This window comes from Littorina saxatilis, linkage group LG9 (assembly GCF_037325665.1).
Source record: "Littorina saxatilis isolate snail1 linkage group LG9, US_GU_Lsax_2.0, whole genome shotgun sequence".
Taxonomy (NCBI): Eukaryota; Metazoa; Mollusca; class Gastropoda; order Littorinimorpha; family Littorinidae; genus Littorina; species Littorina saxatilis.
Window position 1 is genome coordinate 52806210 of NC_090253.1, and position 15305 is coordinate 52821514.

Genomic DNA, 15305 nt, shown 5'->3' on the forward strand with positions numbered 1-15305 from the left:
TACGGGAGGCTTACTGTGCCTTTAATCTCGTTTTGTGTGTAGACTGATAGGCAACTATCCCAAATCGTTCATCAATTTCTACAGTAAACTTTTTCTTCCAAAATACTCCGGAACATGGTCTTGAAAATGTCTTATCGGGGGTCTTAAAAGGAAGGGAGTCCTCTATGGGGTAACCCGGCACGGTTGGCATAGTGGTAAGGCGTCCGCCCTGTGATCGGGGGTTCGTGGGTTCGAACCCCGGCTGGGTCATACCTAAGACTTTAAAATTGGCAATATAGTGGCTGCTCCGCCTGGCGTCTGGCATTATGGGGTTAGTGCTAGGACTGGTTGGTCCGGTGTCAGAATAATGTGACTGGGTGAGACAGGAAGCCTGTGCTGCGACTTCTGTCTTGTGTGTGGCGCACGTTATATGTCAAAGCAACACCGCCCTGATATCGGCCCTTCGTGGTCGGCTGGGCGTTAAGCAAAAAAAAAAAAAAAAAAAAAAAAAAAAAAAAAACCCTCTATGGTGGTTTAGAGAGGGGCGGGGTAACGAAGGCTAGAGGCTAGTCGTGTGTAAGCATGTGCTTTTCTTGTTTGTTTTATGAGTTTATGCATAGTTTGCGCCATGGAATGATAGAGCAGGAATGATATCTAATAATGTATGTTGGTATGGTAAACAATTTTGTTGTTGTACCATTCCATTTTGTTAATTTGTGAGCTGAAAAATGTTTCATATGAGAGAGAGATAGAGAGAGAGAGAGAGAGAGAGAGAGAGAGAGAGAGAGAGAGAGAGAGAGAGAGAGAGAGAGAGAGAGAGAGAGAGAGAGAGAGAGAGAGGGGAGAGAGAGAGAGGGAGAGAGAGAGAGAGAGAGAGAGAGAGAGAGAGAGAGAAAAGGGGGGGGGGGGGCGAGAGCTGTTTGATTGTACTGCACATCAATATGTGACCTGTATTATTGATAAACCCATCCCACCCCCACCCCGTAGAAATGAACCTTGTGTTTAATTAATCAATACAATGTCTTACGCCTTACGTCTCCCCGCCCCATCCTTATGAAACATTTTATTTTTTCACACTCTTCCAGAAAACATCAGCTATGACAGCCGTGCTGTTGCCTCGCTATCTCCTTCCTTTGGCCGTGTTTCTCCTCTGGACTCTGACGTCATTCCTGTGTCACAAGATGGCCAAAGTCGCCATCAGCATCTACGTCAGCGACTCGGTAACGTCATCTCCTCCCCTGTTTGTGCCTGCGATTGTCACGTTTGTCCAGACTCTCTGCTGTGTCAGCACAGTGGACGTGACGTCACGACGAAACGCTCTGTTCTACGTCATCGCCCTATCGCATTTCCTGGCCACCCTGGCCACCAACACAAGTATGTCCTTGACCTTCGCTTCGTCGACCTTGGCGGTCAAGATGCTGGAGCCTGTCAGTTCGGCCGTGCTGCAGAGAATGCTGACGAAGCGTAGCATGAGCGCAGGGTCTGTGTGCGGAATGATGGTGACCGTGCTTGGGGCAGTCCTCTACGTCGGTAACCCTTGGCAACAAAGGGGGGCTGTCTTCAGGGCCCTGGCCATGGCCTTGCTATCCAACCTTCTGCTCGGCGTGCGCAACGTCGCCTTGAAAACCTCCCATAATGTCACCACCACCACCACCACCACCACCTCCACCACCACCACCACCTCAGGCAACCAGAACACCAGTAGCCGCTTCCGGCCCGTGCCGGTCATTGTGAGTTTTGTCGTCTGCGCCGTGGTGGCTCTCCTCGCTGCCTTTTTTTTGGAAACCAGCGCCGCCATCTTGCCCCGCCACGCCACCTACTTCCTCTCCATTTCCCTAGCTTCCGGTGCCTTCCATGTGACCTATTCCTACCTCTCGACCAGTGTGGTGCTTCGTTACATGTCGGTGGTGAGTCACGCGCTGGCGAATATTGTCAAGCGCGTGCTGGTGGTCCTGCTGCTCTACGTGACTGGAGGTCGCTCAGTGTCGCCGTGGAACTGGGCGGGACTCGCCTTGTGCACTGCAGGACTCCTCCTGTACCAGAGAAGGAGACAGTTGTCTGTTGAGCAAGCCAATCCCAGTAAGTCTTAAGTACTTTGTGAGAATGTTATGGTCCCGAAAACAAGCCAATCCCAGTAAGTACTCGGTGAGAATGTTATGGTCCCGAAAACAAGCCAACTTGGTGAGAATGTTATGTTCCCGAAAACAAGCCAATCCCAGTAAGTACTCGGTGAGAATGTTATGGTCCCGAAAACAAGCCAACTTGGTGAGAATGTTATGGTCCCGAAAACAAGCCAACTTGGTGAGAATGTTATGGTCCCGAAAACAAGCCAATCCCAGTAAATACTCGGTGAGAATGTTATGGTCCCGAAAACAAGTCAATCCCAGTAAGTACTCGGTAAGAATGTTATGGTCACGAAAACAAGCCAACCCCAGTAAGTACTTGGTGAGAATGTTATGGTCCCGAAAACAAGTCAATCCCAGTAAGTACTCGGTGAGAATGTTATGGTCCCGAAAACAAGTCAATCCCAGTAAGTACTCGGTGAGAATGTTATGGTCCCGAAAACAAGCCAACTTGGTGAGAATGTTATGTTGCCGAAAACAAGTCAATCCCAGTAAATAGTCGGTGAGAATGTTACGGTCCCGAAAACAAGCCAATCCCAGTAAGTACTCGGTGAGAATGTTATGGTCCCGAAAACAAGTCAATCCCAGTAAGTACTCGGTGAGAATGTTATGGTCCCGAAAACAAGCCAACTTGGTGAGAATGTTATGGTCCCGAAAACAAGCCAATCCCAGTAAGTACTTGGTGAGAATGTTATGTTCCCAAAAACAAGCCAATCCCAGTAAGTACTCGGTGAGAATGTTATGGTTCCTAAAACAAGCCAATCCTAGTGAGTACTCGGTGAGAATGTTATGGTTCCTAAAACAAGCCAATCCCAGTAAGTACTCGGTGAGAATGTTATGGTCCCGAAAACAAGCCAATCCCAGTAAGTATTTGGTGAGAATGTTATGTTCCCGAAAACAAGCCAATCCCAGTAAATACTCGGTGAGAATGTTATGGTCCCAAAAACAAGTAAATCCCAGTAAGTACTCGGTGAGAATGTTATGGTCCCGAAAACAAGCCAACTTGGTGAGAATGTTATGTTCCCAAAAACAAGCCAATCCCAGTAAATACTCGGTGAGAATGTTATGGTCCCGAAAACAAGCCAATCCCAGTAAGTAATCGGTGAGAATGTTATGGTCCCGAAAACAAGCCAATCCCAGTAAGTAATCGGTGAGAATGTTATGGTCCCGAAAACAAGCCAATCCCAGTAAGTACTTGGTGAGAATGTTATGGTCCCGAAAACAAGCCAATCCCAATAAGTAATCGGTGAGAATGTTATGGTCCCGAAAACAAGCCAATCCCAGTAAGTACTTGGTGAGAATGTTATTGTCCCGAAAACAAGCCAATCCCAGTAAGTACTCGGTGAGAATGTTATGGTCCCTTAAACGAGCCAATCCCAGTAAGTACTTGGTGAGAATGTTATGGTCCCTTAAACGAGCCAATCCCAGTAAGTAGGATATCTTTTTTAACGGAAGATTCTATGAAGAATAAAAACTATTTCTTTCCTTGTCCTTTAGGTACATCAAGCAAGTCATCAGCGATCACAAACACGTCATGTCTACGAGTGATGCTGTTCATCCTCGTCATACCTTACGTCATGTGCTTGACGTCAGCATGGGTAGTGACGATGCCACGTCAGATGTCCACAGGGAGCCTTGACAAATACGGCGACGTGCATGTTCGTGCAGATTTAAGACAATTCCTGTTTGAAACAACTATAGATCCAGTCGATCGGCAGCAGGAATCTGCCAGTCACAATGACACAGCAAACTCTGACATAAGACTCGAGACTGAGTACTTCTCTGAGGTGTTGAAAACCAACCCACAGCGTCCCAACGGGACAAAGCTGGCTAAAGACTACGCTCTGAGTTTGTTGTACGGTCTGCAGAAGTGGTCAGACGGCCAGCCTCTAATGAAGGACCCTGTAGAGTTTCAGCCACCACGAAAATCCCTGGCTGAGGTCCGTGAGTTCCTCTCCCGAAACCTGACCACCGTGCCATTCGACACGGATGGCTTGTCGCCGTACCTCAAGTCCAGCCGAGCCGTGGTCACTGAGGCGAAACGGGTGCACCTGAACCTGTTGGGCGACCTGCTGTCCGGAAAAAAATACGCCGTCCTCTTTGGCTGGGCGTCCTTCGAGAACAAAGGGGATCCCGCAATCAGCATCGGGGAGGCCGTGCTGCTGGAGAAGCTGGACGTACGACTCATCTTCTACGTCAATTTTAGACGCTGTGGCGTCAATGAAACCAAGCACGCGATGGCGTTGGCTAAGCGCTACCCGCCTCACGAGGTGGCCGTCCTGATGAGTGGCGGTGGAAACATGTTCGGTTACGACGAAGAGAACGTGTGCCGAAGAAGGGCCATCGAGAGCTTCCCGGAGTACCAGCTGGTCATCTTCTCGCAGAGCATGTACATGAGGTCGTCCAAAGCCAACGTGGAGGCCTTGGTGAAGCTGTACTGCTGCAAGCCCAAGCTGACGATACTGCTGAGAGATCGCAAGTCCCTGTACATCGCCAGGCGGCTCTTCACTAACGGCACTCGCCTCGCACTCGCTCCGGACATGGCTTTTCACAACGGCCCAATCGCCAGGTTCGCCCCCCCTTACTACGACGTCCTGTGGCTGCACAGAGGGGACGGGGAGAAGCCTCTGTACTCCTCCGACTCCCAGTCGCTCTTCCCGTCTTGGGTGACCTACAGCAGGGAGGAATGGATGAACATGCCCTCGCTGCGCGGCGCCAATACCTTCTCCACCGCCCTCAACGTGCTGCTGCACGGCTACGACATCCTGCAGCAAGGTCGCGTGGTGATCACGGAGCGGCTTCACGGACACATCCTCTGCGTGCTTCTCGACATTCCGCACGTGCTGCTAGACAACCACGACCTCAAGCTGTCCTCCTATCACAACACCTGGACCCGAGGACTCAGCAACTGCCGCCTGGCCGACAATGCTGAGGACGCGGTGCGCATGGCCGTGGGGTTGCTGAAGAGCTACCACCAGTCGCTGCCCCGCCGTCTCCGCGGCATGGACATTGTGGAACATTGAGAGAACAAAATCTCGGCATGGACATATTTTGGAACTTGAAGGGAAAAAAATCCCGGCATAGGCATTGTGGAAGTTGGGGAGAGAATAAAATCTCGGCATAGACATTGTGGAACTTTGAGAGAGAAAATAAAATCCCGGCATAGACATTGTAGAACTTGGAGAACAAAATCTCGGCATAGACATTGTGGAACTTGGAGAGACAAAATCTCGGCATAGACATTGTGGAACTTGGAGAGAGAAAAAAAATCCCGGCATAGACATTGTGGAACTTGAAGAGAGAAAAAAATCCCGGTATAGACATTGTGGAACTTGGAGAGAAAAAATCCCGGCATAGACATTGTGGAACTTGTAGAGAGAAAACACAATAAACGTCAGTGCATGCCTGTAAAGGTAGTGACAATGAACGAACACGATGCTGTATGGATCACCGAGGAAATCAAAAAGTTGATTAGGAAAAAGCAATATATTTGCGCACTAGCCAAACGTCTGGATACTGCATAGTGCTGGTCTCTTTTCCGACGGTTGAGAAATAATTTGACTGATGTTATAAGAAAAAGGAAAGAAGAGCACATTAGGGAACTAGAAAATAGAATATTGTCACCTCATAATTTTGGCAATAAAGACTGGTGGAAGGTAGTTAACTCTTTTTTGTCCCGCAGTGGGGCACTGCGGTTATGAAATTAAAGGCCCCTCCTGTTTTTGGAACCGCAGGAGCTTTCTAGTTTGCTGTTAGGTAGATTTTTGGTTCCTCTTTCCTGTCATGCTCTCTTTTTCTTCATGAATTCTTTTCTTTTTTCTGCCTTCTTGCTCATTCACCTGTATTTTTTCCAAAAATCTCTTCTCTTGCCGCTTGTCTCGCGATTCATGTATAGTTTAATCTGTTAGTGTTCTGATGTAAGTCCAGCAGTAGATAGGTTAAGCCTATTTTAACATACTGGAAACTGGTAATCTTCCAGTAGGTATTAATTTAGTTTTACTAAAGCCTGCTGGGACACAAGTAATGGGTTACTGCATTTGTAAACAGGAATCGCTTGACAAGTGGCCCCCTTCATCCCCCCCTTCCTCGTCCTGATATGGCTCTGCGTAGTCGGCTGGACGTTAAGCAACAAATAAACAAACAAACAAACAAACAAACTCTTTTTTGAAAAAGAAAGGAATGAGTACAAATGAGATTCCGCCGATTGAAAGCAATGGAACTGTTTATTACTCTGCAGAGGATAAAGCCGAGGTTTTTAATGAAGCATTTCTACGACAGTCGCATATATACAAGGTCATGATGATGACGTTCCCCCAGTTGAAGAAGAGCCTATTTCCATTAGTCCTCTCGTGATAACTACCGAAATGGTGTACGCTGTTCTAAACAACCTCGATGTTAGGAAAGCAGTAGGTCCTGATTTGGTTCACAATAAACTTCTTAAACTTGCTGCTTGTATTATTTCAAATCCGCTTGCAACCCTATTCCAGAGATCGTTGGCTGAGGGAAAGTTTCCGAAAATTTGGAAAGTAGCTCATGTGAATCCCATTTATAAGAAAGGTGAAAAAGAACACTGTAGTAACTATCGTCCGATTTCATTGCTCAGTTGCATTGGAAAAGTATTGCAAAAATGTGTTCAAGCCCATGTTTTTCGATATCTCACAGAGAATGATTTATTAACGGATTCTCAGTCAGGGTTTATTCCTGGTGATTCAACTAGTTTTCAGTTGTTGAGTATGTATGACGATTTTTGTCAATCCTTAGATAAGCAGTTGACGTCTCAAGCTGTTTTCTGTGATATACCAAAAGCCTTCGACAGAGTGTGGCATAAGGGTTTGTTGCATAAACTATATGCTATAGGCATAAGAGGTGTTTTATTAAAATGGTTTGAAGATTATTTGACAGGCAGGTTACAAGCCGTTGTTATCCAAGGCAGGAAATCGACATACGGACGTGTTTGTTCAGGTGTTCCCCAAGGTTCTGTTCTGCGGCCCTTGTTGTTCCTTATGTACATTAACGATATTGTCATTGATATCGAATCTGTCATTAAACTTTTTGCTGATGATACCAGTTTGTATTTATCTCTAAATGATGCAAACACGCGGACACAGATCTTAATTGCAGACTTAGGCAAAATTGCACACTAGGCGGAAAAATGGAAAGTTAATTTCAATAATTTAAAAACAGATTTGATGACCTTTTCTAGAAATAGAATGCCTGAAACCCTTCCTCTTGTATTTGATGGAACAATTCTGAGAGAAAACCACGTTCACAAACATCTTGGTGTACTGATTCAGAGCGACTGCAAATGGGAATCACATGTTCAGTCAATTATATCTAAAGTACGTGTTCTTCTCTCATGTTTTCGGTCCTATAAGTATCGCCTTAGCCGAAAGGCACTTGAACTTATGTATAAATCTTTTATTATTCCCAATTTTGATTTTTCTGACGTCATTTGGGATAATTGTTCAGACAGATTAGCTACTTTATTAGAAAACTTGCATCTTGATGCCATAAGAACCATTATAGGTGCAGTTCGTGGCACGAGTCACCAAAATTGTACGATGAATCAGGATTTACAACACTGAAGGAGAGGCGAAAAAGACACAAATTGATTTTGCATTTCAAATTAGTTAATGCACGTGTGCCACCATACTTACTAGAACGTCTGCCTCCTCTCGTTGCTTCTGTGAACCCTTACCATAGACGAAGACCACTTGACAGACAGATTCCCCACTCTCGAACTGAACTGTATAAAAAGTCATTTTTTCTGTCTTCGACTTCCCTGTGGAATGAGCTTCCAGATACTGTGAAACAACTTGACTCTATTGGGTTATTTAGAAAACGTATTAGTTCTGATGATTCTGTTGTTCCCTCGTATAGATACACATCTGATCGAAAATCAGAAATTATCCATTGCAGACTGAGATTGAGGATCAGCACTCTAAATAATGATCTATTCGACAGACATTTAATTCCCGACCCGTCATGCACCTGTGGTTATCCTGTTGAAAATGCGGAGCACTATATTTTTCATTGCCCCTTATCTCTTCAAATACGTGAAGTCACCTTGTCAACACTGCCCAACTATGATTTGCTAACCGCTGATGATTTTCTGTATGGCAATAGAGACAAGTCAGACAGCGAAATTGCATTGATATTTGACCAGTTATTCAGGTTTTATCTTATTAAGCAAACGTTTTGAATAATGAATGCATTTATCTCATCCATGTTCGAAACGACCATGTGCAGTACTGTTTACATTTCCTTGTTCTGGTAGTATTCTATTTTCAACCATGTGGAAGTCATTGTATGCGTGTGTGTGCGAGTGAGTGTGCGAGCGCGTGTGAGTACTGTTGTTAGTTTAGCATTGTTTTTTTGTTTCTTTTATCGTTACATGTTTGTCTACCATAATTTACAATATTATTTTGACATTATTTCAAACCTGTTATATTAAAATCGTACGCCAATTTTCATTTGCTTTTAAGAGTACGCTTATAAGCCTAGCTTGTGCTCCATGTTCCTAATTTCATGTATGCGGCAATAGTTCCAACGAAATTTATTGAATAAAAACTTGTTTAAACCAATAAACGTCAGTTATGACCAGACTTCAGCTTCAGACTATGGCAATCCGAATGGTGCAAAAGTCCCTTTTAGCTCTTGATGTCTAAATAACACATTATTTAGCTAAATAACGCGTTATTTAGCTAAACAATGCTTTATTTAGCTATATCATGCATTATTTAGCTAAATAATGCATTGTTTAAATCAAACAATGCATTATTTACAGATACAGAAAAAAGAGAGCCCAGAGCACTAAATAATGCATTGTTTAGCATAAATAAGAGATTGTGTTTGTAAATAACTCATTATTTATAAATAATTACGCGTTTTCTCTAAACAATATATTATATGTAAATAAAGTGTTATTTAAATAAATAAAATATTATTTAGATAAATAAAATATTATTTATCTAAATAAAATATTATTTAGATAAATAAAATATTATATGTAAATAAAATATTATTTATCTAAATAAAATATTATTTATCTAAATAAAATATTATTTAGATAAATAATTTATTATTTAGATAAATAATTTATTATTTAGATAAATAATTTATTATTTAGATAAATAATTTATTATTTACTGTTTTTGCCTTGAAATAGTATTATTACACTAAATAATGCTTTATATAGCTATATAATAGGTTTCCGCTATATAATTCATGATTTGGTAAATAATACATTATATACCGTAAATAAAATATTATATACCGTAAACAATTCATTGTTTAGCGCATCGCGAAGCCGTTTTTTCTCTTGTTGTTTTTTTCCACGTGTTTCCGTGGATCCACGAGAGCTCTGTTGATTCTCAAACTGACCAATCAGACAACTAGCATCTGTACACTAATTAAAGTCCCATTGTTGAGTGTGACGAAAACTCGTGGTGACGATTTTAAAACATGTTGGGTCACGCATGGTCCAATCTTACATGGTCCAATCTTACATGGTCCAACCTTACATGGTCCAACCTTACATGGTCCAACCTTACATGGTCCCATCTTACATGGTCCAACCTTACATGGTCCAACCTTACATGGTCCAATCTTACATGGTCCAATCTTACATGGTCCAACCTTACATGGTTCAACCTTACATGGTCCAATCTTACATGGTCCAATCTTGCATGGTCCAATCTTACATGGTCCAATCTTACATGGTCCAACCTTACATGGTCCAACCTTACATGGTCCAACCTTACATGGTCCAATCTTACATGGTCCAACCTTACATGGTCCAACCTTACATGGTCCAATCTTACATGGTCCAATCTTGCATGGTCCAATCTTGCATGGTCCAACCTTACATGGTCCAATCTTACATGGTCCAACCTTACATGGTCCAACCTTACATGGTCCAATCTTACATGGTCCAATCTTACATGGTCCAACCTTACATGGTTCAACCTTACATGGTCCAATCTTACATGGTCCAATCTTGCATGGTCCAATCTTACATGGTCCAACCTTGCATGGTCCAACCTTGCATGGTCCAATCTTACATGGTCCAACCTTACATGGTCCAACCTTACATGGTCCAATCTTACATGGTCCAACCTTACATGGTCCAACCTTACATGGTCCAATCTTACATGGTCCAATCTTGCATGGACCAATCTTGCATGGTCCAACCTTGCATGGTCCAATCTTACATGGTCCAACCTTACATGGTCCAATCTTGCATGGTCCAATCTTACATGGTCCAACCTTGCATGGTCCAACCTTGCATGGTCCAATCTTACATGGTCCAATCTTACATGGTCCAACCTTACATGGTCCAACCTTACATGGTCCAATCTTACATGGTCCAACCTTACATGGTCCAACCTTGCATGGTCCAATCTTACATGGTCCAACCTTACATGGTCCAACCTTACATGGTCCAACCTTACATGGTCCAATCTTACATGGTCCAACCTTACATGGTCCAACCTTACATGGTCCAATCTTACATGGTCCAATCTTGCATGGTCCAATCTTACATGGTCCAACCTTGCATGGTCCAACCTTGCATGGTCCAATCTTACATGGTCCAACCTTACATGGTCCAACCTTACATGGTCCAACCTTACATGGTCCAATCTTACATGGTCCAACCTTACATGGTCCAACCTTGCATGGTCCAATCTTACATGGTCCAATCTTACATGGTCCAACCTTACATGGTCCAACCTTACATGGTCCAACCTTACATGGTCCAATCTTACATGGTCCAACCTTACATGGTCCAACCTTACATGGTCCAATCTTACATGGTCCAATCTTGCATGGTCCAATCTTGCATGGTCCAACCTTACATGGTCCAACCTTGCATGGTCCAACCTTACATGGTCCAACCTTACATGGTCCAATCTTACATGGTCCAACCTTACATGGTCCAACCTTACATGGTCCAATCTTACATGGTCCAATCTTACATGGTCCAACCTTACATGGTTCAACCTTACATGGTCCAATCTTACATGGTCCAATCTTGCATGGTCCAATCTTACATGGTCCAACCTTGCATGGTCCAACCTTGCATGGTCCAATCTTACATGGTCCAACCTTACATGGTCCAACCTTACATGGTCCAATCTTACATGGTCCAACCTTACATGGTCCAACCTTACATGGTCCAATCTTACATGGTCCAATCTTGCATGGTCCAATCTTGCATGGTCCAACCTTGCATGGTCCAATCTTACATGGTCCAACCTTACATGGTCCAACCTTACATGGTCCAATCTTACATGGTCCAACCTTACATGGTCCAACCTTGCATGGTCCAATCTTACATGGTCCAATAATATATATGGACCATGTAAGATTGGACCATGTAAGGTTGGACCATGTAAGATTGGACCATGTAAGGTTGGACCATGCACGATTGGACCATGTAAGGTTGGACCATGTAAGATTGGACCATGCAAGGTTGGACCATGTAAGGTTGGACCATGTAAGATTGGACCATGCAGGGTTGGACCATGCAAGGTTGGACCATGTAAGATTGGACCATGTAAGATTGGACCATGTAAGATTGGACCATGTAAGGTTGGACCATGTAAGGTTGGACCATGTAAGATTGGACCATGTAAGATTGGACCATGTAAGGTTGGACCATGTAAAGTTGGACCATGTAAGATTGGACCATGTAAGGTTGGACCATGTAAGGTTGGACCATGTAAGGTTGGACCATGCAAGGTTGGACCATGTAAGATTGGACCATGTAAGGTTGGACCATGTAAGGTTGGACCATGCAAGGTTGGACCATGTAAGATTGGACCATGCAAGATTGGACCATGTAAGATTGGACCATGTAAGGTTGGACCATGTAAGGTTGGACCATGTAAGATTGGACCATGTAAGGTTGGACCATGTAAGGTTGGACCATGTAAGGTTGGACCATGTAAGATTGGACCATGTAAGATTGGACCATGCAAGGTTGGACCATGTAAGGTTGGACCATGTAAGGTTGGACCATGTAAGGTTGGACCATGTAAGGTTGGACCATGTAAGATTGGACCATGTAAGATTGGACCATGCAAGGTTGGACCATGCAAGGTTGGACCATGTAAGATTGGACCATGCAAGATTGGACCATGTAAGATTGGACCATGTAAGGTTGGACCATGTAAGGTTGGACCATGTAAGGTTGGACCATGTAAGATTGGACCATGCAAGGTTGGACCATGCAAGATTGGACCATGCAAGATTGGACCATGTAAGGTTGGACCATGTAAGGTTGGACCATGTAAGGTTGGACCATGTAAGGTTGGACCATGTAAGGTTGGACCATGTAAGATTGGACCATGCAAGGTTGGACCATGCAAGGTTGGACCATGTAAGATTGGACCATGCAAGATTGGACCATGTAAGATTGGACCATGTAAGGTTGAACCATGTAAGGTTGGACCATGTAAGATTGGACCATGTAAGATTGGACCATGTAAGGTTGGACCATGTAAGGTTGGACCATGTAAGATTGGACCATGTAAAGTTGGACCATGCAAGATTGGACCATGCAAGATTGGACCATGTAAGGTTGGACCATGTAAGGTTGGACCATGTAAGATTGGACCATGTAAGGTTGGACCATGTAAGGTTGGACCATGTAAGGTTGGACCATGTAAGATTGGACCATGTAAGATTGGACCATGTAAGGTTGGACCATGTAAGATTGGACCATGTAAGGTTGGACCATGTAAGGTTGGACCATGTAAGGTTGGACCATGTAAGATTGGACCATGTAAGGTTGGACCATGTAAGGTTGGACCATGTAAGGTTGGACCATGTAAGATTGGACCATGCAAGGTTGGACCATGCAAGGTTGGACCATGTAAGATTGGACCATGCAAGATTGGACCTTGTAAGATTGGACCATGTAAGGTTGAACCATGTAAGGTTGGACCATGTAAGATGGGACCATGTAAGATTGGACCATGTAAGGTTGGACCATGTAAGGTTGGACCATGTAAGATTGGACCATGTAAGATTGGACCATGCGTGACCCAACATGTTTTAAAATCGTCACCACGAGTTTTCGTCACACTCAACAATGGGACTTTAATTAGTGTACAGATGCTAGTTGTCTGATTGGTCAGTTTGAGAATCAACAGAGCTCTCGTGGATCCACGGAAACACGTGGAAAAAAACAACAAGAGAAAAAACGGCTTCGCGATGCGCTAAACAATGAATTGTTTACGGTATATAATATTTTATTTACGGTATATAATGTATTATTTACCAAATCATGAATTATATAGCGGAAACCTATTATATAGCTATATAAAGCATTATTTAGTGTAATAATACTATTTCAAGGCAAAAACAGTAAATAATAAATTATTTATCTAAATAATAAATTATTTATCTAAATAATAAATTATTTATCTAAATAATAAATTATTTATCTAAATAATATTTTATTTAGATAAATAATATTTTATTTAGATAAATAATATTTTATTTACATATAATATTTTATTTATCTAAATAATATTTTATTTAGATAAATAATATTTTATTTATCTAAATAATATTTTATTTATTTAAATAACACTTTATTTACATATAATATATTGTTTAGAGAAAACGCGTAATTATTTATAAATAATGAGTTATTTACAAACACAATCTCTTATTTATGCTAAACAATGCATTATTTAGTGCTCTGGGCTCTCTTTTTTCTGTATCTGTAAATAATGCATTGTTTAATTTAAACAATGCATTATTTAGCTAAATAATGCATGATATAGCTAAATAAAGCATTGTTTAGCTAAATAACGCGTTATTTAGCTAAATAATGTGTTATTTAGACATCAAGAGCTAAAAGGGACTTTTGCACCATTCGGATTGCCATATCAGACAGACAGACAGAGAATTGTTCTTGCATCCACTCCATGCATGCAGCAACAACCCAATGAAATTGACTTAAGAGTGATGACAGCTTCGACGGGATTTTAATCCAGTAGCTATAAAGCGAGATTGGCAAAATAAGGGCACAAAGGCGGCAGTAGGCATGGCTTTTAAAAACCCTATCCCCCCCCCAAGCTGAATAAGCCTAATCCGTAATAGGACCGGAGGTAGTTTCGTATTCTACGAACTAATATATTCTTTTACCCCCTTCGCAGCCTCTTTTTCGCGAAGACTTCCGGCTCTTTGGCAGCGGGCCCCGCGTGCATACGGCCGCTGAAGGAAATGTACCCTTTCAGATTCTAGTCGTATGCCAGCATGCGATTTGATCCTAGTTACCATTCGTAGATGGAGAAAAGGTCAACAACTAGGGGACCCAGTATCCGTTCATACCTCCGCTTACATCGGCGTTCGGGCATTCCAGAATCCTGGGTATTTGGTGCGCTTTGCGCAACCACACCTTTGTATTTAGGTGTCTACATTGAATTTCTTGGCTAAAGCCTATGTTACATTTTATGTAAGCCACCGTTACTTGTATTAGCCATGTCTACTTATGCAGACTTTATAATAGCTTGTGATAGTGCAATTAAAAAGCGCTGCCTACTGCGCCAGAGTACCAGACAAGTAAATGTACACACTAAAAGAAAACATGTATAACTGGTTGGAGATAACCCAAACCCTGAAGACCTGAAAGCGGATTACCCTTTGTCAACATAAAGCAAATAGAAGAACAACAACATTTGTAACTGCTGTTCCTGGTTTAAACTAACTGATACCAAGCACACAGAATAGGAGATAACCCATATTCTGTCCAACAACCCCCCCCCCCCCCCCCTTACATCCCCCAGGCACCTAAATAGGAGATAACCCGTATTCGGGCCAACATAATCTCCCCCCCCCCCCCCCCAGGCACCTGAATAGGAAATAACCCGTATTCGGACCAACATAATCTCCCCCCCCCCCCCCAGGCACCTGAATAGGAGATAACCCGTATTCGGACTAACATATTCTCCCCCCCCCCCCCCCAGGCACCTGAATAGGAAATAACCCGTATTCGGACCAACATAATCTCCCCCCCCCCCCCCCCCCCAGGCACCTGAATAGGAGATAACCCGTATTCGGGCCAACATAATCCGCCCCCCCCCCCCACATCCTCTTGGCACATGAATAGGAGATAACCCATATTCTGGCCCTAATATGTCAACGTAACTACCCCCTTGCATACATATTCAAGCTAATTCATCCCAG

At 43.1% G+C, this 15305-nt stretch overlaps 1 protein-coding gene and 1 long non-coding RNA gene across 2 annotated transcripts in view; one reads left to right on the top strand and one right to left on the bottom strand.

The window, feature by feature from the left end:
• The window catches only part of LOC138976510 (uncharacterized), a 445777-nt gene that overhangs the window by 41397 nt on the left and 389075 nt on the right, over window positions 1-15305 (bottom strand). The gene's annotated exons all lie outside the window — the stretch shown is intronic.
• LOC138976439 (uncharacterized) lies at window positions 969-8715 on the top strand. The gene is made up of 2 exons (XM_070349296.1): window positions 969-2058; window positions 3600-8715. Exons 1-2 carry the CDS (start codon window positions 1077-1079, stop codon window positions 5123-5125), a joined length of 2508 nt encoding a protein of 835 aa, XP_070205397.1. The 5' UTR covers window positions 969-1076; the 3' UTR covers window positions 5126-8715.